At 40.7% G+C, this 25,877-nt stretch overlaps 1 protein-coding gene across 1 annotated transcript; it reads left to right on the top strand.

Moving 5' to 3' along the window:
• Nucleotides 1–1,908: 1,908 nt before the first annotated feature.
• On the top strand, nucleotides 1,909–25,554 carry LOC106561328 (ubiquitin-conjugating enzyme E2 H). The gene is made up of 7 exons (XM_014125171.3): nucleotides 1,909–2,241; nucleotides 18,625–18,701; nucleotides 19,232–19,306; nucleotides 19,453–19,492; nucleotides 19,669–19,721; nucleotides 22,980–23,108; nucleotides 23,205–25,554. Exons 1-7 carry the CDS (start codon nucleotides 2,189–2,191, stop codon nucleotides 23,324–23,326), a joined length of 549 nt encoding a protein of 182 aa, XP_013980646.1. The 5' UTR covers nucleotides 1,909–2,188; the 3' UTR covers nucleotides 23,327–25,554.
• Nucleotides 25,555–25,877: the final 323 nt, after the last annotated feature.

Raw genomic sequence — 25,877 nt, 5'->3', positions numbered from 1 at the left:
AATTGTTTCGCTGCCAGGCAAGGCTCTGTTGATACCAAGGTGTAGCAGTGGTAAGGTGTTGGGACTGCTGTTGGGACTCTGCTGTTGGGACAGCTTTATGTAGGCCCTAACAGTTTGTGGACACTGTTTATAACCATTATAGTGCAATTAATGTATTGTTTAGAGTTATGTTGTATAGTGGTTTTGCTTGCATGCATACCACCACTTTTTTTTTTTTTTGCCCCACCAAGATTGTGATGCTAAAATCTCCACTGCATTTAGCTAACATTACATAGTTCATCCAGCGATTCTTACCTTTGCCTCAATTCGGCAGTCTCGTCCAGATCATGGCATTTGTAGTTATTTATGATAGCCACATTATCAGCTAATTAACATTTAATTTGCTGGGGGGTAAATACAGGTTAAATATAATAATTTACTTTTGTTTTATCATCTTGTGGTACAAACATAATGAACATCAACATGGGAAACATGATATGCAGTTTAAGCTAATAAACGGTGGGCAAATTATGTTAATTGTGTTGAAATGTTCATAGAAAGGGCCTGAGCTCAAATGCAATATTCAAACCACTAGAGGTCCACGTTTTTAGGTAGGAGCTCCAGCTGTTACACATTTTTTCATGGGGCAGAGAGAAACATTTGCAGTTTTACAGATAATCTGATGCGATTCTACTTGTTTTGCCATAAGACTAAGACATTTTTGCATTTTTAAAGCAAATGTCTTGCTATTCTACATATTTGTCTATAAGGGTGAGAGAAAATGTTTGTTTTAAAGCAAATTTCCTGTAATTCTAAACATTGCCATGGCTTCTGACGACTTGATAATGCTATCTGCAGAGGCTGATTAAGTGTTTGGTATGCTAGTGCTGCTTCATTAAAATATAACCAACCTACAGCACTAGACTACACTTCACTTGCGTCATCCTTGTGGTATTGAGAGATAAACATGGTAATGCTTTCACTGATTGCACATAAACTTTGAAAAGCTGTGACCAACGATGGTTTACGATTTGACAAGAGTGATCTGCTCTAACGTACCCAGGAAGTTGGTGAAGAGCAACTACAGAAACTTGCAGTGGACTGCAGCAAAGACTGGGCACGTTCGAGCAGATCACTTTCGATAAGCCGTTACCATCCATGATCACAGCCTTTCAAAGTGTGTTGCATTATGGGGATAAAAAATGTCCGACTGCATGAACTTTACAAAAATAATTTGATCAAAGGTCATGAAGTTGACTGCAGTCGACTGCAAATTTCTGCAGTTGCTCTTCACCAACTTCATCCTGCAGCAATCACCTGCATTGTGGGAGGCTCTATTGTCAACCAATCATGGGGTGTTTTTGTTTGACCCACGTGAACATGATCAAAGACATGACTGAAACAGGAACCAAATTTGCCTCAATTCATGTATACAGTGGAAATGTACAAATTAATGTGTTATGAGTCTCTTTCTCTCACCAATTGATTGTACACACATATTTTCAGCTTGAGTGTGTGATATGGGGGTTTGAGACATGTTTATTTAATTGTAAAGAACAACTTTATAAACAATGGCAACACTGCCATGTTGCACTGATCCTTGCTGTTGGAAAACCACATCAGTGTCCAAATTGAGGCTTTCCCAGATGCACTTCCCCCTACTTTTGTCTACAGTTGGTTGCTTTTGCCTTACCATTCAAACAAAGCAGGGGGGCTGCCTTAATCGACCCATTGGCGCCAGGGGGAACAGTGGGTTAATTGCCTTGTGCGGGGGCAGTATGACACATGTTTACCATGTCAGCTTGGGGATTCAATCCAGCAACTTTTCAGTTCCCCGCCCAACACCCCTACCCGCCAGGCTATCTGCCGTTTTGCCTCTTCCTCTCTGACTGCAAAACGTAGTGTACTGTGATCACATGATTTATGTTCACGCAGTCCACATATAGGCACAAGTCAGATAATTTATATCCCCATAATGCAACACACTTTGAAAGGCGTAACAAAAGTAATCTGCTCAAACGCGCCCAAAGCTTCAGGACAGGACAGGAACGAACTAGGTAGAGAGAGAGCGACGTACATTAGCTACTGTTGAGAGAAAGTGCAGATTTAGATCGATGGACAAACGTGAAAGGGATACGATATATTTGAAGTATTGAGCTAGCATCGGATTTAACGTTATTACGTTGACACTTCTCAAAGGAATACAACAATGTCGTCGCCAAGTCCTGGCAAGAGGCGAATGGATACCGACGTGGTAAAACTGTATCCTTTTCTGAACATAAACAACAGACAGGCGAAAAATCTTTGTCGTATTTTAACTAGTTAGTGACAGGTCTCTAACATTGATATGGCATTGATTGTTTATTGATAAAAGACAACTGACGTGTTGTGTAAGTGAACAATAACTGCTGATGGTTCGATTTTCTGACAAGAAAAGCAGGTTTTGTTTTTATCAGGCATCACACGATTCGTTTCAGTTCTGTAAGGTTACATTGTTGCCAGATATAGGTTAAATATTTTACCCAACAGTAATATTTGCTAGATATGTGTGATCAAAGATTTTTGCATGTTTGCTCAGATCAGAAAACTACAGGTGCCAGTAGGCCTATTGGATGACATTTGGGCAGTTATCAAGCAATGTAATTTTGGCTTACTTAATAGTGACGCTCTCATCAAAACAGCCCCTGATTGTTTTCTACAATGAATAATTTATTTTATGCAAAATTAACATATCTTTATCCTTCAAACGACGATGGCTAGAAAAAGCTAAACAATGACGCTGGCCTTGAGCACCATTTTCTGTGAGCTATGATCCGTCATCCGTCCAAATGTATTGGTCTTTCTTTACAATCTAATAATGTTTCCTTGGCTTTATGTCTGGGTATTTAGCTAAGATATGTCGATTTTGTAAAGTCATTTCGGTTGACAGTCCCGTCATTGTAACGTTAACTGATCAATATATCACCGAATCAGTATTTACATTGTACGCGTAGCGAACGTTATGTCTTGTTTACGAGTCGTTTACATGTCCCCTGTCAAGTTTGCCAGTTCGCTACAGACAGGCCTACTTCTGTTTTCCACCCGTGAGTCATTGGGAAATTATAATATACAATGGGAAAATGTTTGTGGTAGAAATGTATTCCCATCTTAAAGTAGTAAATATTGTAGTTGCTTGCTAGTTATTATTGTTATATTTTTGCATTTGTGTTTTCCTCCCTAACTAAGCTATGCTGTAGTGGTAATTGAATTACTAATATAAACCAAGCTCTCATTAACACTAGTTCTTAAAGACATGTATTGTAACCTTTTACACCGAGGTATCAGAATGTAGACATTATATTGTATCTCACGTCTAGTTATTTAAGTTTGCATGAAAGGTTCAGACGGCATGAGTTGAATTGTTTTGTTTTTGTGCTCCTGCAGCGTGAGCTAGCTCTTCGATTGGTCAACCTGTTACTACCCGGAAACTGGTAGGGGGCGGGACTAGATAAGCAGCTGATCGAGTGACAACAAACCCTGCTTGCACAGGACGGGGGGGTTGGGAATTGACCGAATGTACTAGTTAGTAGCTAGGCCTGTCGGTCCTAAAGACCCTGCTCACCTGCCATATGAAATAAATCCAGTGGAAATGAATCATTGTGCCTATTTGTCTCTGTATATAATCTGCAGAATGGCCCTGTCTTATTTCAAAATGTTTTATTTTGGTGTAAAATGCATGCTGTTGAATATTTGAGTAATATTTGACACTATAGGTCATTTTTGGAGAAACCATTCGATTTTGTTGTTAGACGGTTGGTGTTTAAAAACAATATAGTATCCTAATCTCATGAAGTGAGTGAGGGAGAGAGTTTTCTGATTCATGCTCACTCTATAGGTCAGAATAGGAGCATTTCCATGTAAAAATAAATACATAGAAGCATGTCAAATTGGGTGCCAAATCAAAGCTAAGAGTCTTATTTTTGAGAAATTAAGGCTACCATTTTCCATCCCACAAATTAGGAATAAGCAAAAGCTTTGATTTCTGGTCAAACAGATGGAAAAGTGGTCTAAGAAAACATCTACCAGAAAGTCTTAGAAGGTATTAATACATCAAAACACAATAATGTTGAAGTAAAGACCCCTGCCAACTAATATCAACAGTTATATTTAGTTTAGTAACAATTATTTGCCTTTTGTAAGTTTAAGAAATATTGTCATTCTGTTACCAAAAACCCACATATATTTAAGATACTTTCATTTCTCTCCCTTATGAGGAGGGAATATAATAAAACTTTAGAGGTAACAAGTAAAGGTTTACCTACCAATTAGTTATTTTTACTGATAACAAGTTTGTTTATGAATTATTAAAACTCACTGAAAATCAGTAACAGAATGGTTGCAATTGAATTGGCTACAATGGGAAATTATAGTAGTCTCAAACCACAGCTACCTGCTACTGTCCTATCTTCCACTTAGGTGGTGGGCCGAAGCAGAAAAGAGGGAAGTTGATGGGTCCCCGTCGAGGTAAGAGCAGATTGTCTTGTACAGTGGTTCGTCCTTTAAAAGTTGCAGCATGTGCTGCAGAATTCTATAGCACGTTATTTAAGTGCCAGCCACTGGTACCATTAATGCTAGTCTGTGCTAGTTTGACCACCAGAGGGCATCTTTGAGAAGCATTTGATAGCCTTCAATAGTGGCTGTACTAGAGAATTGAAAACCTTTTTTTGTAAGATCATAGTATATGGGACTGATTTTATAAGAACTTTTGCTTAATTAATTTGATTACTATGGTGTTTCTACTCCCAAGAAAAATGAAAAACCCTCTAAAGCCCGTTAGGATGGAACGGAAAATATGGTGCTGTACAACGTGGCGGTCGGGAGTAGGCTACAGCGCTGGGCTATTTAGCTAAATAATCCCTGTGTCGTGCGCGGGCACGTGGGAGACGGGGGTTCAATTCCCCAATGGGGAGGAAAGGAGTAGGCTGTCCTTGTAAATAAGAATTTGTTCTTAAAACGTCTTAGGGATAGCACCCTTTAAAAAAAAAAAAAAATGAGCCTAAATGACATACCCAAATCTAGCTGCCTGTAGCTCAGGCCCTGAAGCAAGGATATGCATATTCTTGGTACCAATTGAAAGGAAACACTTTGAAGTTTGTGGAAATGTGAATTGAATGTAGGAGAGTATAACACAATAGATCTAGTAGAAGAAAATACAAAGAAAAAACCAACCGGTCTTTTTCTACCACCGTCTTTGAAATGCAAGAGAAAGTTCATAGTTCTAGCCATCACTCTGGTTGTAAATCCGATAGTGTCAACAAGATGGCAGCAGTGTATGTGCAAAGTTTCAGATGGATAACTTGAAGAGTGACTGACCTACAATAATTTTAGTGTGAAGTCCCCAGGAACATTTGGGCAAATCGTGAAGGAGACATTCGCATTCATATTCCATTTTTCTGCAAGAATATTATAAAATCTGTATACTTGGACTTTGATTTAGCTTTCCAAGTATTAGTAGCCATATTATAAGTTCAACATTTGTAAACAACCAGTTTTCATAACTTCATTACGCTGAATATTCTTATTTTTGTCCAAAATGAAAAGGCATGCGGTCGTACAAGATTAGTAGCTACATTTTACAACATATACATGGTTTCCAGATACTCCCGTAAAGCCCAACTCATTGGCTATCTAGCTAGCTTTGTTTGACCCCGATTGGTGATTGGCTTATTTGACAAAGATGCAGTCGTTCTTCGGCGTGCCATGAAGGCGGCGCTCTCTGACCAAATATGGTGTCCTATAGGATATACTACACCCCTAATGAAATAGTGAAGTCTTGTTACCTTCTAGGATCTCTGAGGAATAGATACGAATGTGATTTGACTCATTCAAACAACGTTTAGGGTGAGACTTTCACAGATTCCTTTCTTTGGAAATGAAACGAGTGGAAATACAAAATCAATCGTGCATGCTATATGGACCTTTTTAGGATATGAAAAAGGATTTTATCTAACAAAACGACACTTCATGTTATCTCTGGGACCCTTTGGATGATATATCAGAGCAAGATTTCAGAATGTAACTACACATTTCACCTTCAGAGGTGAATTTGTCAAACCTATCGCGTTGAATAAAGTGTTTTGTTGTAAGGAGCTCTCCTCAAACAATAGCATGGCATTTTTTTCGCAGTAATAGCTACTATAAATTGGACAGCGCAGTTATAGTAACAAGAATTTAAGCTTTCAGCCAATATAAGACACTTATATCGACATTTGTTGTTTCTCAAAAATCTGCGATCTTGACATAACGTGCTGAATGATTTACAACTGTCCCGTTGACGGAACGCCGATCTTAACTGACTCCATATGTGTTATTTCATAGTTGGGATGTCATCACTATAATTCTACAATGATAAAATAGTAAAAAGAAAACCAAAAATCTGGAATGAGTAGGTGTGTCCAAACTTTTGAGGCATTCGAGATGTTTTGGCTAGAGAAATTGACGATACTACAATGCAACAAATACATTGATCATCTCAGCAAGGTTTTACCCGTGGTCGTGGAGCAGGGTGGAACTGCAACTAAAATGTAGTTTAAATAACCATCTGCATTTTGAGTGTCTTTTCTCTAGTTATTTTATTAACGAAAGCATAAAGATGTTGATGAAGAAATACTGTACCACTGTTTTGAGTTAGAAATTTAACACTTCAGAGTACTTAAGCATCGAATACATTGATGTTCACACCAAAATTAGCTGGGCTATGAAGAGTCTATTGTCCTGATAATTGGGCTACAAGTGTTTGAAAACCTATTTTCAAAATGCTACCAGATGTCCATCACTACTGTAAATAAAAGCACAGCATCTTGTTTACATTCTTTATTGTAACCACAATGTCACAAATAATTTGTATCTACCTTTCCAATTACTTTTAGAGTTTGGGATTCATTTGATTAATATTATGGTGTTTATATTCAAAGAAAAACGAAAAACCCTCTGGGTTTCTGTTAGGAATGGAATGGAAAATATGGAGCTGTACAACGTGACGGTCGGGAGTAGGCTACACAGTACTGGGCTATTTAGCTAAAGAATCCCTGTGTCATACACGGGAGACCGGGTTCAATTCCCCAACAGGGGGGAAGGAGTAGGCTGTCCTTGTAAATAAGAATTTGTTCTTAACTGACTTGCCTAGACATTTCTACACCATCATTTTAGTCTAACCAATACCCAAACGGAGATTCAGACAAAATTAAAATCTCATTGATTTATCAAGACCAGTCCCCATGCTTGTCGCAGAGCAGCGTAAAACAGTGCTACGATATTATTCTCCCCCTACCCTCCATCTAGGCAAGTCTATTGTCCAGCTACCTGCTACAACCAACAGCGGGAAGTTTTCCTTGGTCAGCGCCATTATTAGTGCAATGCCCCTTAAAGTGTTGCTCTGTGCTACCCAGTGTGGCGGGGTGGGGGTCCAACTCCCTCCCTTTTATATAATTCTAAATTAAATATAATAATCACTTTGTTAAAAAATAACAGTATTTTGGAGATGATTTCATTTTCAGATAACGTAAAGTGAACGAGAACAAGGCCATTCTTGACAATGGGGTGAGACATTATTACTAATTTGTAAATAAAGCCAGTTTGTTTCTTAGAATTATTTCTTTCTGTTTTTAGAGGGAGAGAAACCAAAAACCTACAGTCATCTCACGGCTCTCCCAGTCGAGGACGGCACAGGTATTGAACCAGCATCTGTAGCAACACAGCTTGCACTGCTATGCAGTGTCTTAGACCGTTGCGCCACTCAGGCGCTGTACTGACTGGTCGGGAGTGGGCTACAGTGCTACAGTAAGAGCAAAATAATCCTAACATTAAAATAATAAAAACCTTAGTGTAACAACAGTTCTAGTAAGTAATACAGAAGTTGTGCACAATTGTCAGTTTCTATTTAGGTTTATGTCGCCCATTCATTGTCAGAGACACAGTAAGAGCACTGATTATGCTTTTGGATCCATCTCCCCTTGCGCTGGTCTAGAGCAATGAAAGGGTGAACCACATAATACTAAACCACAAATTACCTCTTAAGTACCACAGCATAATTGCAAAACTTTTAGTGGAGCAACCACTGTATATGATGGTAAAACATTCTTATAATGACTATAACATTTCTTGGCACCTTCAATTCTTACACATTTTCTGGTGCCAGGTTTCCTCCCGACGTGACGCTTGGCATTCAGGCAAATTAGTTCAATCTTGGTTCAATCTTGTTTCTCATGGTCTGAGAGTCCTTTAGGTGCCTTTTGGCAAACTCCAAGCGGGCTGTCATGTGTCTTTTACTGAGGAGTGGCTTCTGTTTGGCCACTCTACCATAAAGGCCTGATTGGTGTAGTGCTGCAGAGATAGTTGTCCTTTTGGAAGGTTCTTCCATCTCCACAGAGGAACTCTGGAGCTCTGTCAGAGTGACCATCGGGTTCTAGGACACCTCCCTGACCTAGGCCCTTCTCCCCTGATTGCTCAGTTTGACTGGGCGACCAGCTCTAGGAAGAGTCTTGGTGGTTCCAAACTTCTTCCATTCAAGAATGATTGAGGCCACTGTGTTCTTGGGGACCTTCAATGCTGCAGAAATATTTTGGTACCCTTCCCCAGATCTGTGCTTCAACACAATCCTGTCTCAGAGCTCTATGGAAATTCCTTCAACCTCATGGCTTGGTTTTTGCTCTGACATGCACTGTCAACTGTGGGACCTTGTATAGACAGGGGTGTGCCTTTCCAAATCATGTCCAATCAATTGAATTTACCACAGGCGGACTCCAATCAAGTTGTAGAAACATCAAGGATGATTAATGGAAACAGGATGCACCTGAGCTCAATTTAGTCTCATAGCAAAGGTCTGAATACTTGTGTAAATAAGGTATTTCTGTTTTTATATTTTTTACATTTGCAAACATTTCTATAAACCTGTTTTCGCTTTGTCATTATGGGGTATTGTGTGTAGATTGAGGAAAAACAAGTATTTAATCAATTTTAGAATAAGGCTGTAACATAACAAAATGTGGAAAAAGTCAAGGGGTCTGAATACTTCCCGAATGCAGTGTATGTATTCAGACCCTTTACTCAGTTCTTTTGTTGAAGCACCTTTGGCAGCGATTACAGCCTCGATTCTTTGGTATGACGCTACAAACTTGGCACACCTGTATTTGGGGAGTTTCTCACATTCTTCTCTGCAGATCCTCTCAAACTCTGTCAGGTTGGATGGGGAGCGTCGCTGCACAGTTATTTTCAGGTCTCCAGTAATTCTAAAGATTGCTCAGAAAACCAGGTGTTTTAATCGGCGTATGCTTACTTCGATTTTGACCTTACACTGATTTTAAGATGAGTAGAGTAAGGTGTTTACATGACTATTGCATAAGCTGCATACTGCCATAATCCATTTCATATCAAGGTATTAGTGTGCATGTAAACCTACTCATGGAGGGAACAGAAGGCACTACCATGTTCCAGAGATCCTTAGCTTTCAAGAATGGGGTCATAATAATAATTTGGTGGGTGCTTACATAAAATAGCTTATAGCCAAAACAGTTCAAATGCTAGAGCCAAAATTCATAGGTGAAAATAAATTCAATATGCCACATTGGCTTCATAAACCATCAGAAACCTGTTTAACACAGAGTGTTTGGTTCTGTCTGTTCTCTTCTACCATTCCTTTCTGGCAAAGTACCAGGATGTGGTTTCTTGATTTAAATCTGAATTTAGAGACCTGTATTTGATATCTGAATACATATTGAAATATTAAATTGAATTTGAAAACTGAACACTATTCATTCAATTCAGTTTTGAATCATGAAATAAGTTCAATTTATGAATTCAATGATTACATTTGTGCATTACAAATAAAAAAATATTACATTCAAATTCAGTTTCTGTTGACACTGAAATTGCTCTATATCTTAATCCTATATCTTAAGCCACTTCACTTACTGTATTTCAATAACCAAAATATATTATTTTAAACTCAAGGTATCATATCACAGCTGACACCCCAATATTTTTGCAGACATCTTTGAATCTTAATTTTGAGTAAATATTTAAGAGTCTTTGGAAACTTGGTCACAAAAAAAACAGAGGGATATTTGACCCTCATTTGCATCTGTGTTTTTGTAAAAAAAAAAAAAAATGGTGAGATTGTTAAAAGTAGTCCCGGTGCATAGAGTTGTATGGTCTCTTTAATGTTGCAATCAATGTTTTTTGGTTGGCATAGGCCTATAAAGGAGAAGAGTCCAGCTGCAGATTATGTGCGCTGATGCCGCATGGTCTGCGAACTTCAAAGTGCATCCGCATGAGTCTCAGATGGTATTTTTGCATCTCAAATGGTATGTGCGCGCGCAACCTGTAGACGTTTGTTGGTCTTGTGTATTGTGTGAGTCCAGTAGCTTTGTTCCAGTGCGTCAGTGTGCTACTCACATACAAGTCTGTGTGCACTAGCTCTGGTCCGGGGCATTATGTTAATCTGTGTTTCTTGTGCTATGCTAGCTAGCTAGCTAGTACACACTAGCTACCTAGTACACACTAGCTACCTAGTACACACTAGCTACCTAGTACACACTAATTATAAACTGGGTGGTTTGAGCCCTGAATGATGATTGGCTGAAACATTAAGTTGCAAATAACCTGAATTTAAAATGGATTAATTTGCCATTTTTTGTCACTGGACTACAAACAATATCCCATAATGTCAAAGTGTAATTATGTTTTTGGACATTTCTACAAATTAATTGAAAATATAAAGCTGAAATGTCTTGAGTCAATAAATATTCAACTCCTTTGTTATGGCAAGCCTAAATAAGTTCAGGAGTAAAAAGGTGCTTAACAAGTCACATAAGTTGCTTGTATTTACAATAATAGTGTTTAACATGATTTTTGAATGACTAGCTCATCTACAGTATGTACCCCACACATACCATTATCTGTAAGGTCCCTCAGTTGAGCAATGAATTTCAAACACAGATTTAACCACAAATATTAGGGAGGTTTTCCAATGCCTCGCAAAGGCCACCTATTGGTAGATAAAATAATAATTTTAAAAAGCAGATGTTGAATATCCCTTTAAGCATGGTGAAGTTTTATTATTACACTTTAGATGGTGTATCAATACACCCAGTCACTACAAAGATTCAGGCGTCCCCGCTCAGGGATTTCATCATGAGGCCAATGGTGACTTTAAAACAGAGTTTAATGACTGTGATAGGAGAATACTGAGGATGGATCAACAACATTATAGTTACTAACCTAACTGACAGAGTGAAAAGAAGGAAACCTGTACAGATAAAAAAATATATATTCCAAAACATGCATCCTGTTTGCAGCAAGACACTAAAGTAATACTGCAACAACAAAAAAAATGTCCTGAATATAAAGTGTTTTGTTTGGGGAAAATACAATACAACACATTACTGAGTACCACTCTCCATATTTTCAAGCATAGTGGTGGTTGCATTATGCAATGGGTATGCTTGTAATCATTAAGGACTGGGGAGTTTTTCCGGATAAAAAATAAACGGAATGGAGCTAAGCACAGGCAAAATCCTAGAGGAAAAGCTGGTTCAGTCTGCTTTGCACCAGACACTAGGAAATTAATTCACCTTTCAGCAGGACAATAACCTAAAACACAAGGCCAAATCTACACTGGAGTTGCTTACCAAGAAGACTGTGAATGTTCCTGAGTTTTGACTTAAATCTACTTCAACATTTTATCTAGACCTGAAAGACCTGAAAATGGTTGTCTAGCAATGATCAACCACCAATTTGACAGAGTTTGAAGAATAATTATATATTTTTTTTATGGGAAAATGTTGCACAATCCAGGTGTGGAAAGCTCATACAGATTTACCTAGAAAGACTCACAGCAGTAATCACTGCTAAAAGTGCTTCTACAAAGTATTGACTCGGGTTGGAATACTTACAGTACCATCAAAAGTGTGGACACACCTACTCATTCCAGAGTTTTTCTTTATTTTTTACTATTTTCTACATTGTAGAATAATAATGAAAACATCAACTATGAAATAACACATATGGAATCATATAGTAACCAAAATATATATTTTATATTTGAGATTCTTCAAAGTAGCCACCCTTTGCATTGATGACAGCTTTGATTCAGACCCTTTGCTATGAGACTCAAAATTATAGTCAGGTGCATCCTGTTTCCATTAATCATCCTTGAGCCATTTCTACAAGCAAAATCTGTTTTTTTTAGAATTTTAGTGAATGTATAAAAATTATTGTAAATACCTTATTTACATAAGTATTCACACCCTTTGCTATGAGACTCGAAATTGAGCTCAGGTGCATCCTGTTCCCATTGATCATCCTTGAGATGTTGATTGGAGTCCACCTGTGGTAAATTCAATTGATTGGACATGATTTGGAAAGGCACACACCTGTCTATATAAGGTCCCACAGTTGACAGTGCATGTCAGAGAAAAAAATCAAGCCAGGAGGTCGAAGGACTTGTCCATAGAGCTCCGAGACGACAGGATTGTGTCAAGGCACAGATCTGGAAAAGGGTATCAAAATATTTCTGCAGCATTGAAGGTCTCCAAGAACACACTGGCCTCCATCATTCTTAAATGGAAGAAGTTTGGAACCACCAAGACTCTTCCTAGAGCTGGCCGCCTGGACAAACTGAGCAATCAGGGGAGAAGGGCCTTGTTCAGGGAGGTGAACAAGAACCCCATGGTCACTCTGACAGAGCTTCATAGTTCCTCTGTGGAGATGGGAGAACTTTCCAGAAGCATAACCATCTCTGCAGCACTCTACCAATCAGGCCTGATAGAAGCCACTCCTCAGTAAAAGGCACATGACAGCCCACTTGGAGTTTGCCAAAATGCACCTAAAGGACTCTCAGACCATGAGAAACAAGATTCACTGATCTGATGAAACCAAGATTAAACTCTCCGGCCTGAATGCCAAGTGTCATGTCTGGAGGAAACCTGGCACCACTCATCACCTGGCCAATTCCATCCCTACAGTGAAGCATTGTGGTGGCAGCATCATTCTGTGGCAATGTTTTTCAGCGGCTAGGGACTGGGAGACTAGTCAGGATCGAGGGAAATATGAACAGTGTAAAGTACAGAGAGATTATTGAGGAAACTTGCTCCAGAGAGCTCATGACCTCAGACTAGGGCGAAGGTTCACCTTCCAACAGGACAACAACCCTGAGCACACAGCCAAAAAAACGCAGGAGTGGCTTCGGGACAAGTCTCTGAATGTCTTTGAGTGGCCCAGCCAGAGCCCGGACTTGAACCCAATCGAACATCTCTGGAGAGACCTGAAAAAAGCTGTGCAGTGACGCTACCCATCCAACCTGGCAGCGTTTGAGAGGATCTGCGGAGAAGAATGGGGAAAAACTCCCCAAATACAGTTGTGCCAAGCTTGTAGCGTCATACCCAAGAAGACTCGAGGCTGTAATCGCTCAACAAAGTACTGAGTAAAGGGTCTGAATACTTATGTAAATGTAATATTTATGTTTTATAAATGATAACATGTTTTTTCTTTCATCTTTATTATTGTGTGTAGATTGATGAGGGGGAAAAACATTTAACGAATTTTATAATAAGGCTGTAACATAACAACAATATGTGGAAAAAGTGAAGCGGTCTGAATACTTTCTGAATGCACTGTATACTGTCTGGTTTGAAATCAATGCATGGATATCATGAGTAATCAGCTGCCTTCCCAGGCAGTTCTCTCAAGACAATCATCTCAATTGGATCAGCTGGATAAATAAAGGATGAACAGTAGGCTATAACATCTGGGCTGTATCAACTAAATGAGCAGTGGCCTATTGAGTGGGGCAGGGGTCTGTCTCAGGGGTCTGTCTGTATATGCAGGAGACTGGCTGATCTAACAGGCAGCTGGGGCTCCCTGAGCTGAGCTGCTGCCATCGCTGTGATGCCTGGGATTAGGTTCACACACACAGCACTTTTGAGTGTTGGAAAGGGAGATATGCTCAAATATCAAAATGAGAGAATGTTTGTTTTTTGCCTTTGGATATTTTGTGTTTTCTGTGTTTTTGTGTGTGTGCATGCGTGTTTATGCACTTGTGGGTGTTCCTGAAGCTTAGCAGCAGGTGGGGTCTGGGTATTGCGGTAAATCCTTCCTTTCTTTTTGCCAAACCAGCATTGTCTGTTGCCTTTACTCAGTCATTATGACTTGTATGTTAGTCTCTGAGGCCTCAGCACTCTTATCTGATGAGCCTGGTAGAAAAGCCTGCACACAGTAAATGGAGTGTTTTTAGCCCAGCACTAGTGGAGAAATGTGGCATGTGCATGATATCAGCCACCCAGTGTGAGGCCTGGCTGGTGTTTACTCCAGGCAGCAGAGGACCTGTGAATGTAGAGTGTGCTCAATGTAGAACACAGCACATGACTGTCTGTTTGTCAGGCCCTAGTCTCTTCCCTTTGCACCTTCTGGTTCTTTCAGTGTTTGCTTATGTCTTTGGGTGCACCACGGGAGGCTGTTGGCACCTTAATTGATGGGCTCATGGAAATGGCTTGAGCAGAATTAGTGGAATGGTATCAAATATATCAAACACATTGTTTCCAGGTGTTTGATGCCATTCCATTTGCTGTGTTCCAGACTTTATTATGAGCCGTCCTCTCAGCAGCTTCCTGTGTTGTGTGCACAACAGGTTGGACCCTAGGTCTATTAGGGCAACCCCCTGTTGAAAGACAAGACCGAGATGCACCGTTCCAAACTGCATCATTGTAACCAGGCTTATTTATAGGTCCTGTCTGTTGTAGGTCACAGTCACCACTGGCTGCCTTGCCTCCGTCCTTTATTGTAGGCCATTGTTCTTTAACCGGTTTCTAGAGACTACAGGGTGTGCAGGCTTTTGTTTCAGCCCAACACTAACACACCACCTGATTCAACTAATCAGTGGCATCTGCCCTGTCCTCTAGGTTAGTATTTCCTAAACCCAGTAAAATAAACATTTTCTTTAGACCCACAGACACGCAACCACAACCTAAGCGTTAGCCTAGCAGCAACTCAAGACAAGCTAAGTACAACCCAACTGTGGGTCCTCCTGATTGACATGAAAAGACACCATTTTGGTAAACCTATTTCACCAGGCCCTCTGCTCTGGGTATAGGTGGAGTCTGTGTTTAACAGACAGGTTATTCCAGGTCTGAGTATGGCTCAGGGTTCATGTTTGCAACTGATTACCATAACAGTGAGGTCAATAGAAGGTCTGTGGCAGTTAGCTATCAGGTTTATATATACAGTGGCAAGAAAAAGTATGTGAACCCTTGGATTTAATAATTGGTTGACCTTCCTTTGGCAGCAATAACCACAACCAAATGTTTTCTGTAGTTGCGGATCAGACATGCACAACGGTCAGGAGGAATTTTGGGCCATTCCTCTGTACAAAACTGTTTCAGTTCAGCAATATTCTTGGAATTTCTTGTGTGAACTGCTCTCTTGAGGTCATGCCACAGCATCTCAATCGGGTTGAGGTCAGGACTCTGACTGGGCCACTCCAGAAGGCATATTTTCTTCTGTTGAAGCCATTCTGTTGTTGATTTACTTCTGTGTTTTGGGTCGTTGTCCTGTTGCATCACCCAACTTCTCTTGAGCTTCAATTGGCGGACAGATAGACTTACATTCTCCGGCAATATGTCTTGATAAACTTGAATTCCTTTTTCTGTCAATAAGAGCAAGCTGTACAGGCCTTGAGGCAGCAAAGCAGCTCCAAACCAAGATGCTCCCTCCACCATACTTTACAGTTGGAATGAGGTTTTGATATTGGTGTGCTGTAGCTTTTTTTCTCCACACATAGTGTTGTGTTCTCCTTCCAAACAACTCAACTGTCGTTTCATCTGTGCACAGAATATTTTTCCAGTAGCGCTGTGGAACATTCAAGTACACTTTTGCAAACTTCAGACGTGTAGCAATGTTTGTTTTTGGACAGTAGTGGCTTCTTCCGTGGTGTCATCCCATGAACACCATTCTTGTTTAGTGTTTTACGTATCGTAGACTCATCAACAGAGATGCTAGCATGTTCCAGAGATTTCTGCAAGTCTTTAGCTGACACTCAAGGATTCTTCTTAACCTCATTGAGCATTCTACACTGTGCTCTTGTAGTCATCTTTGCAGGATGGCCACTCCTAGGTAGAGTAGCAACAGTGCTGAACTTTCTCCATTTATAGACAATTTGTCTTACCGTGGACTGATGAATGTCAAGGCTTTTAGAGATACTTTTGTAACCCTTTCCAGATTTATGCAAGTCAACAATTCTTAATCTTAGATATTCTGACATCTTTTCTGTTCAAGGCATGGTTTACATCAGGCAATGCTTCTTTTGAATAGCAAATTCACATTTTGTGAGTTTCTTTTAAAGGGCAAGGCAGCTCTAATCAACATCTCCAATCTCGTCTCGTTAATTGGACTCCAGGTTAGCTGACTCCTGACTACAATTAGCTTTAAGAGAAGTTATTAGCCTAGGGGTTCACTTACTTTTTGCAACCTACAATGTGAATGTTTAAATTCTGTATTCAATATAGACAATAGAAATACAATAATTTGTGTCTTTCTAGTTTAAGCACACTATGTCTATTGTTGTGACTTAGATCAAGATCAGATCAAATTTGATGACCAATTTAGGCAGAAATCCAGGTAATTCCTCAGGGTTCACATACTTTGTCTTGCCACTGTAGAAGTACAGGTGTGAGCGGCAGATTTCAGATCCTAGGGGCAAGCCGCAGCCGAGGTGAATGTTGGATGAATCCTTTCCTGCTTCAACTTGCTTTTCATCCTGTTTGAGCTGTCAGAATGAAGAGGATAAGACTTGAAGTCCCCTCGAGGAGTGTAAGACACATGAGGTAAAATACATCAACCCATATACAGTACATAACAAGCTTGCATTTTTGCCTTCTAGTGAGCTGGGATAGGCTCTATGACTGCCTTATTGAGAAGGGAAGTTTAGGAGATCGTGTCATGTTTTTCACTGGGAAGGAAGTGACAGGATGATGAAACATGGAATACCTGTGTGTGTGTGTGTGTGTGTGTGTGTGTGTGTGTGTGTGTGTGTGTGTGTGTGTGTGTGTGTGTCAGGTGAGTGTAACAGACACACTAAGTTCTGGATTCATGTCACACACTCAACATGTCCCTGGATTCTCCTGCTCGGTCACCAACACATCCTGTAATCATGACACATCCTCCCTACAGCACCACCTCCCTCCCAACCACCACCTGTGGGCAGTGGAAGAACCCTCTCATGTTGTTTCCAGTCCCCTTGGTCTGAATGACCCATTTCTGCACACGGAAATATCTGGATCATACTGTACTGTGTAGTCACACTGGACAACAGTGGATGCAACACAACTGCCCAGCACGCACGCACACACACACACCCAACCATGTGTCAGCCATGTCTCTGATGCTGCAGAATGGAAACCTTTCTACCCTGATCGTCTCTATCTTTCTCTCTCTGAGGCTCAGCTGCTGCTGTATGTCAAACTCTCTTCCCCCTCTCCTCTTTCAAATTCTGTTTTCCTATTTCTTTCTTTTCCAGTTTCCCATTATTTTCCCTCCCTGAGCCTTCACTTTACCCTGATGAACTAAAACATTGGCCAACTGAGCTGTAACAATTCATTGGTCTAAACAATACCAGGACACAGGTGTCAGAATTTGGAAGGTCATTCCATCCATAAGGCTGGAGAGGCTAACTCAAGCCCCAGAACCCCAGTGATTGATGCCCAGTATGTAGCATCAGGGCAGGGATTCTCATCAGTCCAGAACCTGGTCTCCCAGAGCCCTAGTTGATGGGACACTGGTTATTTCTTCTTGTTTTGGTTCCTATTCTCCCCAGGAGAGAAGCTTATACCTACAGTTAGTTCTGGGTAGAGTCTGAGGTTGTCGTGGGTGTTTGTTAGTTTTGGTTAGGTTATATTTACAGTTGGTGTTTCTGATCCACTGGTTGACCTTTTGTTCTGACAGAAGGTCACACATTCTGCTGCTGGGTTTGCACACTGCAGTATTTTGCCTAACATACAGGAGTTTGTGAAAATGTTGCTGTCCTGGGGTCTGTTTGTATTTGTGAAAAGAGCCCCATAACCAACTGGCTGAGGGGACTCTTCTCTAGGTTCATCTTGCAGGTTAGGGCTTTTTGATGGAAGGTTTGGGCATCACTTTCCTTTAGGGAGTCGTGGAATTTAACGTCAATTTTCTGGATTTTGATCATTAGTGAGTATAGTCCTAATTCTGCTCTGCATGCCTGATTTGTGGTTTTGTGTTGTACTCTGAGAATATTTTTGCAGAATTCTGCATGTAGAGTCTCAATTGGGTATTTGTCCCATTTTGTGAATTCTTGGTTGGTGAGTGGACCCCAGACCTCACAGCTATAGAGGGCAATGGGTTCTATAACTGATTGGAGTATATTTTTTGCCAGATCTTAATTGGGATGTCAAATGTTGTGTTCCTTTTCACACAGACCACTAATGTCACACTATTTAGTGCACTACTTTGGACCAGTACCATTTCTCCCAACGAATTGTATCTTATTTGTAGCTCATTTAATTTGCTTGTTTACAGACATTTCAACATTTGTTTGTACTGTTTCCCTCTCCTTGTTAGTTCATTTTCAGTCGTGTCTTTTCCTTAACAAGTGCTCAGCATCGAGAGCAAGCATGAGGTCACCATCCTCAGCGGACTCAACGAATTTGTGGTCAAGTTCTACGGCCCACAAGGAAGTAAGTAGCCTTGAGCCAGAACGGCTCATAGGGCAGGAATCTCCTGTTTCTGTAGCACGAGTCGTCTTGATGTACAAGTACACCCCCTGGACCGGATCTATCGCAGGGCAATACCCCCATAATGCTGAGTGCCAAGCAGAGATGCATCAGGTCCCATTTTTATAGTCTTCGGTATCCCGGGGCAGCAGGTAGCCTAGTGGTTAGAGCATTGGGCCAGTAACCGAAAGGTTGCTGGATCGAATCCTGAGCCGACAAGGTACAAATCTGTCATTCTGCCCCTGAACAAGGCATTGTTCCCCGGTAGGCCGTCGTTGTAAATAAGAATTTGTTCTTAACTTACTTGCCTAGTTAAATAAAATGAATGACTCAGCCAGGGATTGAACTCATAAACATCCTCACTGGCTAGTTGTGTCAATGCAAGATCTGTATGTTATTATCTGCTATGGTGTGGAGGCAATCTTCCTCCCAGTGTGTGAACATGTGGTTGTATGTGCAGGTGTGTGTGTTTCTAATCAAATGTTGTTTTTTAGCACCGTATGAAGGAGGTGTATGGAAGGTACGAGTAGACCTACCGGACAAATACCCCTTCAAGTCTCCATCTATAGGTACAGTGTGACAATGCATCGGTCACAACACTCTCTATGTAATATACAATTATAAACTCAACTGGTGAAAGCATCATAGAAATGACTAACACCTTTTCAAGCGACAGGTTTTCTTTGGAGACTGACTGTTATTGTTCTCCTCGCAGGATTCATGAATAAAATCTTTCATCCCAATATTGATGAAGCGTAAGTTCTTATGATGATTATTGTTTTAGTAGTTAGCAATTAATGCATGTTGATGTATAGGCCTGGACAATCTTATCAATTATCCATGATGTTTGTTTGATGTTAGCCTATATCACAAAATGATTCTCACAATTTGTTAATTTTATTCTTTCTCTCTCATCTCCCATCTCCTTCAGGTCAGGTACGGTGTGTCTAGATGTCATCAACCAGACATGGACAGCTCTGTATGGTGAGTAACAGTTCCAAAATGTCTACTTGGATATATAATGGACATGGTACCACCTCAGTTTGACAATGTTTGAAACCTACTGAATGGTTTGTTCCATGACATGGGTACATACCTTTTCTCTCATCAAATCTGGACTGTTGGCTGTAAGGAGCAGCTGTGACAAGCTGATATAAGAGGGACAGACTGGAAAAACAGGTATAGAATGTCTGTATAAACTTAAGTAGCTCCCAACTGAGCATGATTGTCAAAAATCTTGGTCGACCGAAAGTCATCTGTTCTTTCCACCAATTGAAGGGTCGAAATTTTTAAACGCGTATCTTTCCATATATAGACACACCGTATGTGTTTGAATAAAATCAACTATATGCATTTAGCTTGTCTGATGCTTGTCTAAGCACACTGTGTGACGAAATAAGACACAAATCACTCAAAAGGGAGCCAGAGATCAAGATAACCAGAAAAATATAATAATACTTAACCTGACACGACCATCCTTCTCCTGCTGGCTTTCACAGATTCTGCCGTTACTCTCCTGAAGTTGCTGGTAATAGGCTACACGAGGAGTCTGCAACCTTTCTCATGTGGAATGCCAATTTATCTCACCATTTCTATCGATCTGTGTGTCAGTTTTGGTTTTCAAATGCACATTTGTTTCATGTAATTTATAATATCTTCACATTTCAAAAGGATTGTAATGTGAGTAATCAAAATTATATCTAAATGAAAATGATACAAACCTAGAAAGTAACTTCTATTGCCATTGCCAACTATGTGGAAATAGCCTACATAAAGCCGACAAATAAATATTGCAGCCTGCAGGTAGAAAATACTTGATGAAAATAAATATCCTAGAAATCACATTGGCTACGCATGGCCTGTCTGCACTGAACTTGAAACATTGTATCAACTATTAACTTGTGCTAGCAAGCTTGAAACATTCTATAAAAAATTCTGGCCTCTGTTTCCCACTACAGTGAGTTCGGGACAGACACTGGATCAGAGCATGTCATTTACCATGCCGAGGGGTTATCGAAAGGGGGATATATTGAGGAAGTACTGTCATTTTCAATGGATGTAAAAACAGACTTTGTTTGCTTGCTGTTTGAGGTGAAGAAAACATTACTTTGAGAAGCTCCACAGCTCATTAGTGTGCCAAGCTTTCATCAAGGCAAATGGTGGCTACTTTGAAGAATTTCAAATATGAACTATATTTTGATTTAACACTTTGGTTACTACATGATTCCATATGTGTCATTTCATAGTTTTGATGTCTTCACTATTATTCTAGAAAATAGTAAAAATAAAGAATACCCCCTGAATGAGTAGGTGTGTCCAAACTTTTGAGTGGTACTGTAAATTGGCTAAATAACTCCAAACGTAGCCTATAGACTAGGCCTAGGACCCCTGGAACACGATCAGAGCACATAGACAGCCTAGTGAAACATGTTCTTATAAGCCCAGTCATTGCACAATCATGTGTGAAAACAGAGTTTTAACTGGCCACTATTTAAAAGAGGATCCCATCTTTCTCGTGCTGTTATATTTATTGCTCAATTCTTAAAATGAAGCACATTACAACCAGTGTAGCCTACCTGGCATACATAGGCTGCATGTGAGTTTCAAGTTTGGGGAAGCTAATGTTCATCATAAAAATTCACCTTTATAATAAAGCATTCCATGCATCATTGCATTTGCAGACTAAGAGCCTACTCTTTAATGTGATGAGCAGATTTGATAGTCATCATTTAGGCTAGTAATATAACTGTTTGCAAAAAAAGACAGTTCAATGCATGGCTGAGCACATATAATGTAGAGCAGGCTATAGGCTATATCAGACGTGGTTTTCTTTCTTTGCATGGGAAAAATGTGGCCTTTTTTAAAAACACATTTCATGCAATTCTACTACACTTTATATGACTGGTGACATTAGCAGAATCTTTTTTTAATAAGACAAATTACATGGTAGCCTACTCTACTGACACTGACAAACCGATCAATGAAAATGACGTCCATATAATAGGCCTACACAAATAGAATATGATGTTCATCTTAACTGCAGGAGGAAATGATTGTCCAAAAACAAACTTAAGTAGCACTCAATGATAAATAGTGAATATGCGCAGTGCACACTCACTGGGGATATTGGGATGCTGTCCACTGGTGCCAATAAGATAGGCTATAATGTTCACTCAAATAAGGTGAGAATTTTGATAACTAAAAGACAGATTAGTCTTTTCATTGTCTTCTCTTTACAGCAATAATATTTTTTCTTTCCACTGTTTTCCCGTGATTGTATTTTGAAATATTGTGATATGCCTGGCTTGGGCTCTCTACTTTTCACAGACTCTCACAACTCAACAATAATCTGCCCAAATTGCGCGTGATGCCTTTCCTTCCAACTGTAGGCAAAGTGATTTAAAACAATCCACAAATAAAAGATAATTCCACACATACAGTATATTAGTAGGCTATATGTAAAGACCAGATTCATTTAAGAATGTCTGATAGGGGAGAATATTATCAAGTGCTTGTCAAATTGTGAATGAGAGACTGATGAAATGTGTACAGCCTGCGCAAGAAACAGGGCAGAGTTCATGCCTTTCATGCACCTTTTTTCAAATCATCATTACAGTCGCATCATGCAGCTTTGGAATGTATAAAATCTAAACATATAGCCTAACTTTTGTATCACAACTAAAGTTGCATAAATAACTCTAAATTAAGCATATAGAGAAGGACCTGTTTCTTAACGGCTCAACACAGAATAGCCGCATGTGCACACTCCATCAGAAATCGTTTGGGGATAATATCCTTTCTATTTTATTCAGCAGTTGTATTCTTCATACTATAAAATAATGCCATGGAATTCTAAGCAAATCTTGTCTGCTAAATGAGCTAGTGTAGCCCACAGCCATGTGGCATAGCCAGATCAGGACCTAACATAAGTAGCTGTCTAAAATAAATAATGGGTTTATTGTAATGTAGGCTATATTACATGGATATATTAGACTTTTAAAATGTAGATGTTCCAAAGGTCTGCATCAGTGACTTGTAGGCTATGTGTGGAAGCCGGGAGATGCTAAACGTGTTTGTTAATTAACGGTAAATTACTGTGAGACCATTTAGTTATTTGCATGACAATCACCGACTGCCACAGCCCTAGTACAGCTCATTGAGTGTTTACCTTGAGTAGGGTGCACATTATCATCTCTCTACCTCCATAATGTAAAACTCTGGTCGTCCCTCCTCCCCTTGCAGACCTGACCAACATCTTTGAGGCGTTCCTGCCCCAGCTGCTGGCCTACCCCAACCCCATCGATCCTCTCAATGGAGACGCTGCTGCCATGTACCTGCACCGGCCAGAGGACTACAAACACAAGATCAAAGGTGAGACACGCACACACACACACACACACACACACACACACACACACACCAGATTGCCCGTCTGACTCCCTCCCTCTTTCCTTCTCTCTGTTCCAGAGTATCTCCAGAAGTATGCGACAGAGGAGGCTCTAAAGGAGCAGGAGGAGGGAGGCGACTCCTCGTCTGAGAGTTCCATGTCAGACTTCTCTGAGGATGAGGCTCAGGACATGGAGTTGTAGTGAAGGGGAGACAACCCCCACTCCCCTCACACACACAGACTATAATTTCCTAAAGAGCAGAAACAGACTATTATATACATATAAACATGGCCATTTTTTTATTACTAAACAAGGATTTTTATGGATTATATGTATGAGAAGCGGCGGTGTGAAATGTTAAAATGTCACCCTCGTCTAGATATTATGTTTTAACTCAGTCATAGTCCCCCTCCACCACCACCTCCACCTTTACCTCCCCCTCCACCACCACCACAACCACATTATTACCCCCTCTTACCCAGAAAGGAGTGCAGCATTCCCAGGATCTTAAATTCCCTCTGCTGTGGTCTGGGTCGTATTCTCGTTGACCCACTATCCGCGGGGTAGGCAGAAAGCGTATTTTTCCGTTTTTCAGGGATACAGTATTTTCAACATAACTTCGGTTTCCCCTTAAAAACGGATGTGGGGACTCAACTCAGGTGCCTGCTACTTTAGGTTACCTTTGACCCAACCCTGATAGAACTGATGGGGTGAGACCAGAGAGCAGTGCACCATGGGAAGACAAGAGGGTCAGACTGTCATTCTCATGAGGGAGACAGGGATGGAATGTTTATACTCAGTAACCCGGCCACCCCCCACTCTAGTTTGATTTTTAATTCTCAGAATTGTTCTATATTTGATTTAGTGTGTGAATCACTGTTTTGACAGGCACAGCTTTTTACCCTCCCCTTGCTCTCAGAGAAGCTCTCTGGCTCTAGTGCACGGCCCACTGTTTCTGGAGTCATTACCACAATAAGGAATCGCACTTTGAGATCCAATTTCACTTGTTGACTTTCTACATTTTGGGGGTTGGAAGCTACCATCAGGACCACCACATGATCACCCCTTCCCAAGGATCAGTTAGTGGGTTTCATCCAGACCTATCCAATATGGCTGCCATTGACTTCTCTCTCAGGCCTCACCCCAAAGGCCAGTATATCCTATCCAACCACCACACCCTGTTTGTCATAGAAATTGTTCTGTAAACAAGCCTTTTACCCTGTAGTCAGGAGCACCAGCGCACCAACCAAGAGACACCTTACCACACCTCTTAACACCAGAGTTGAAAGGGGTGTTGAAGGTGGACTGAACATCCTTTCTTTTCTCTTTCTTTTTTCTCCTCTCTGCTCAGTGACTCCTTCAGAGGCTTGCTACTTGTTGTTTTCACAAAGGGAGGGTAGGGGGGTCTCTGATGTGTCTGTGTGAGAGAGAACCAATCTAATGTTTTCAGACCCAACTGACCCAAATGGAAGCGAACCAGACTACTGGAGCCATAGTAGTTTGTCGTCCTCGGTGACAACCCTAACACACAACATGAGACAACACACTGTTGTCGCTCTGGAGGAGAGAACCACAGAGACTAACTACTGTCATACCAGGAGCTGTCTGTCACTAAACAAACTGCACATAATGCACAAGTCACTGCTTTAGCCCTCCTCTTCCTCCTATTTATCCTCTTTGTCCTCTCTCCTCCTCTCCGTTTTAGGAAAGTGTTTGTGATTCTCCAAGCATCCTTTGGTACCTTGTGACATGATACAGAAGTGAAGATGTGTAGAGCATTGTTAAGTTTATATGCTGTAGAAAAAGAGAAAAGACACCTCTTGTGTGATGGATGGGTTTCTATCTAGATGTCAGCAGTGTCCAGTCATATCCACACTGAGGGCCAGTATATGACCAGGTTTAATTTCTTTCAAGCACTGTTTGGACCTCTCAGTCTTCATAGAAGACTATTATTAGTTGAATCAGGTGTGTTAGTGCTTGGTTGAAACAGAAGCCTCGAGCTGTACGTCTGGCCCTCTGTAGATAAGACTGGACAGCCCTGATCTAGGGGTTGGGTTGGATTGAGTAGTTGTGTGGGGCAGGGCAGGGCTGGGTTGGGTTTGAAGGCTATCTTGGGACGTGTTGGATGGAATGGGGAGTGGCGTGGGGTGGGATGGAGAGGGATGGGAAGGATGGGAAGGAAGGGAAGGGATGGGAAGGATGGAATGGGGAGTGGCGTGGGGTGGGATGGAGAGGGAACTAACCAGGTCCTTGTTGACCTTCTTAACTTTGCCTATTGCTTATGTTCAACTATAATGTGTAGTTTAGGGCTTGTTAGTGTGCCGGGTGGTGAGTCGTATTATAATCTATGGTTTTATTTCTTCTATATCAAGCTAGTTTCAAAGCTTATCATCCTGTAAAGGTGAACAGATAAATACATTTTGTTTTAATTTGAGTTGACTTATTTTTTTCTCCTGGTTTCAATCTGATCCTCCAAAGACATGTTGCATCCCTGTCTCCTCTCCCTTATTCAACCCCCCCCCCCCCCCCCTCTGTCTGTATTCTCAGTTCAGTGTGCAGGTGGACTCATCTAGCCTGGGTGTCTGGCTGTTTCTGCTGTAGCCAACTCCTGTGTCGTTGTTCTTATGTAAATTTGGTCTAAAGCAGAAACGCACTGTCTGATACCCAGGCTAGATGAGTACACACCTACATACTCAGACTGGCTGGCAGACAGTGTTTCTGGTTTACAGCCTGTGGGATCACTAACTCAGGA

This window comes from Salmo salar, chromosome 10 (assembly GCF_965601325.2).
Source record: "Salmo salar chromosome 10, fSalSal1, whole genome shotgun sequence".
NCBI classification, from domain to species: domain Eukaryota; kingdom Metazoa; phylum Chordata; class Actinopteri; order Salmoniformes; family Salmonidae; genus Salmo; species Salmo salar.
Note: the sequence above shows the minus strand (reverse complement) of the source record. Positions and strands in the feature narration are given on the sequence as shown.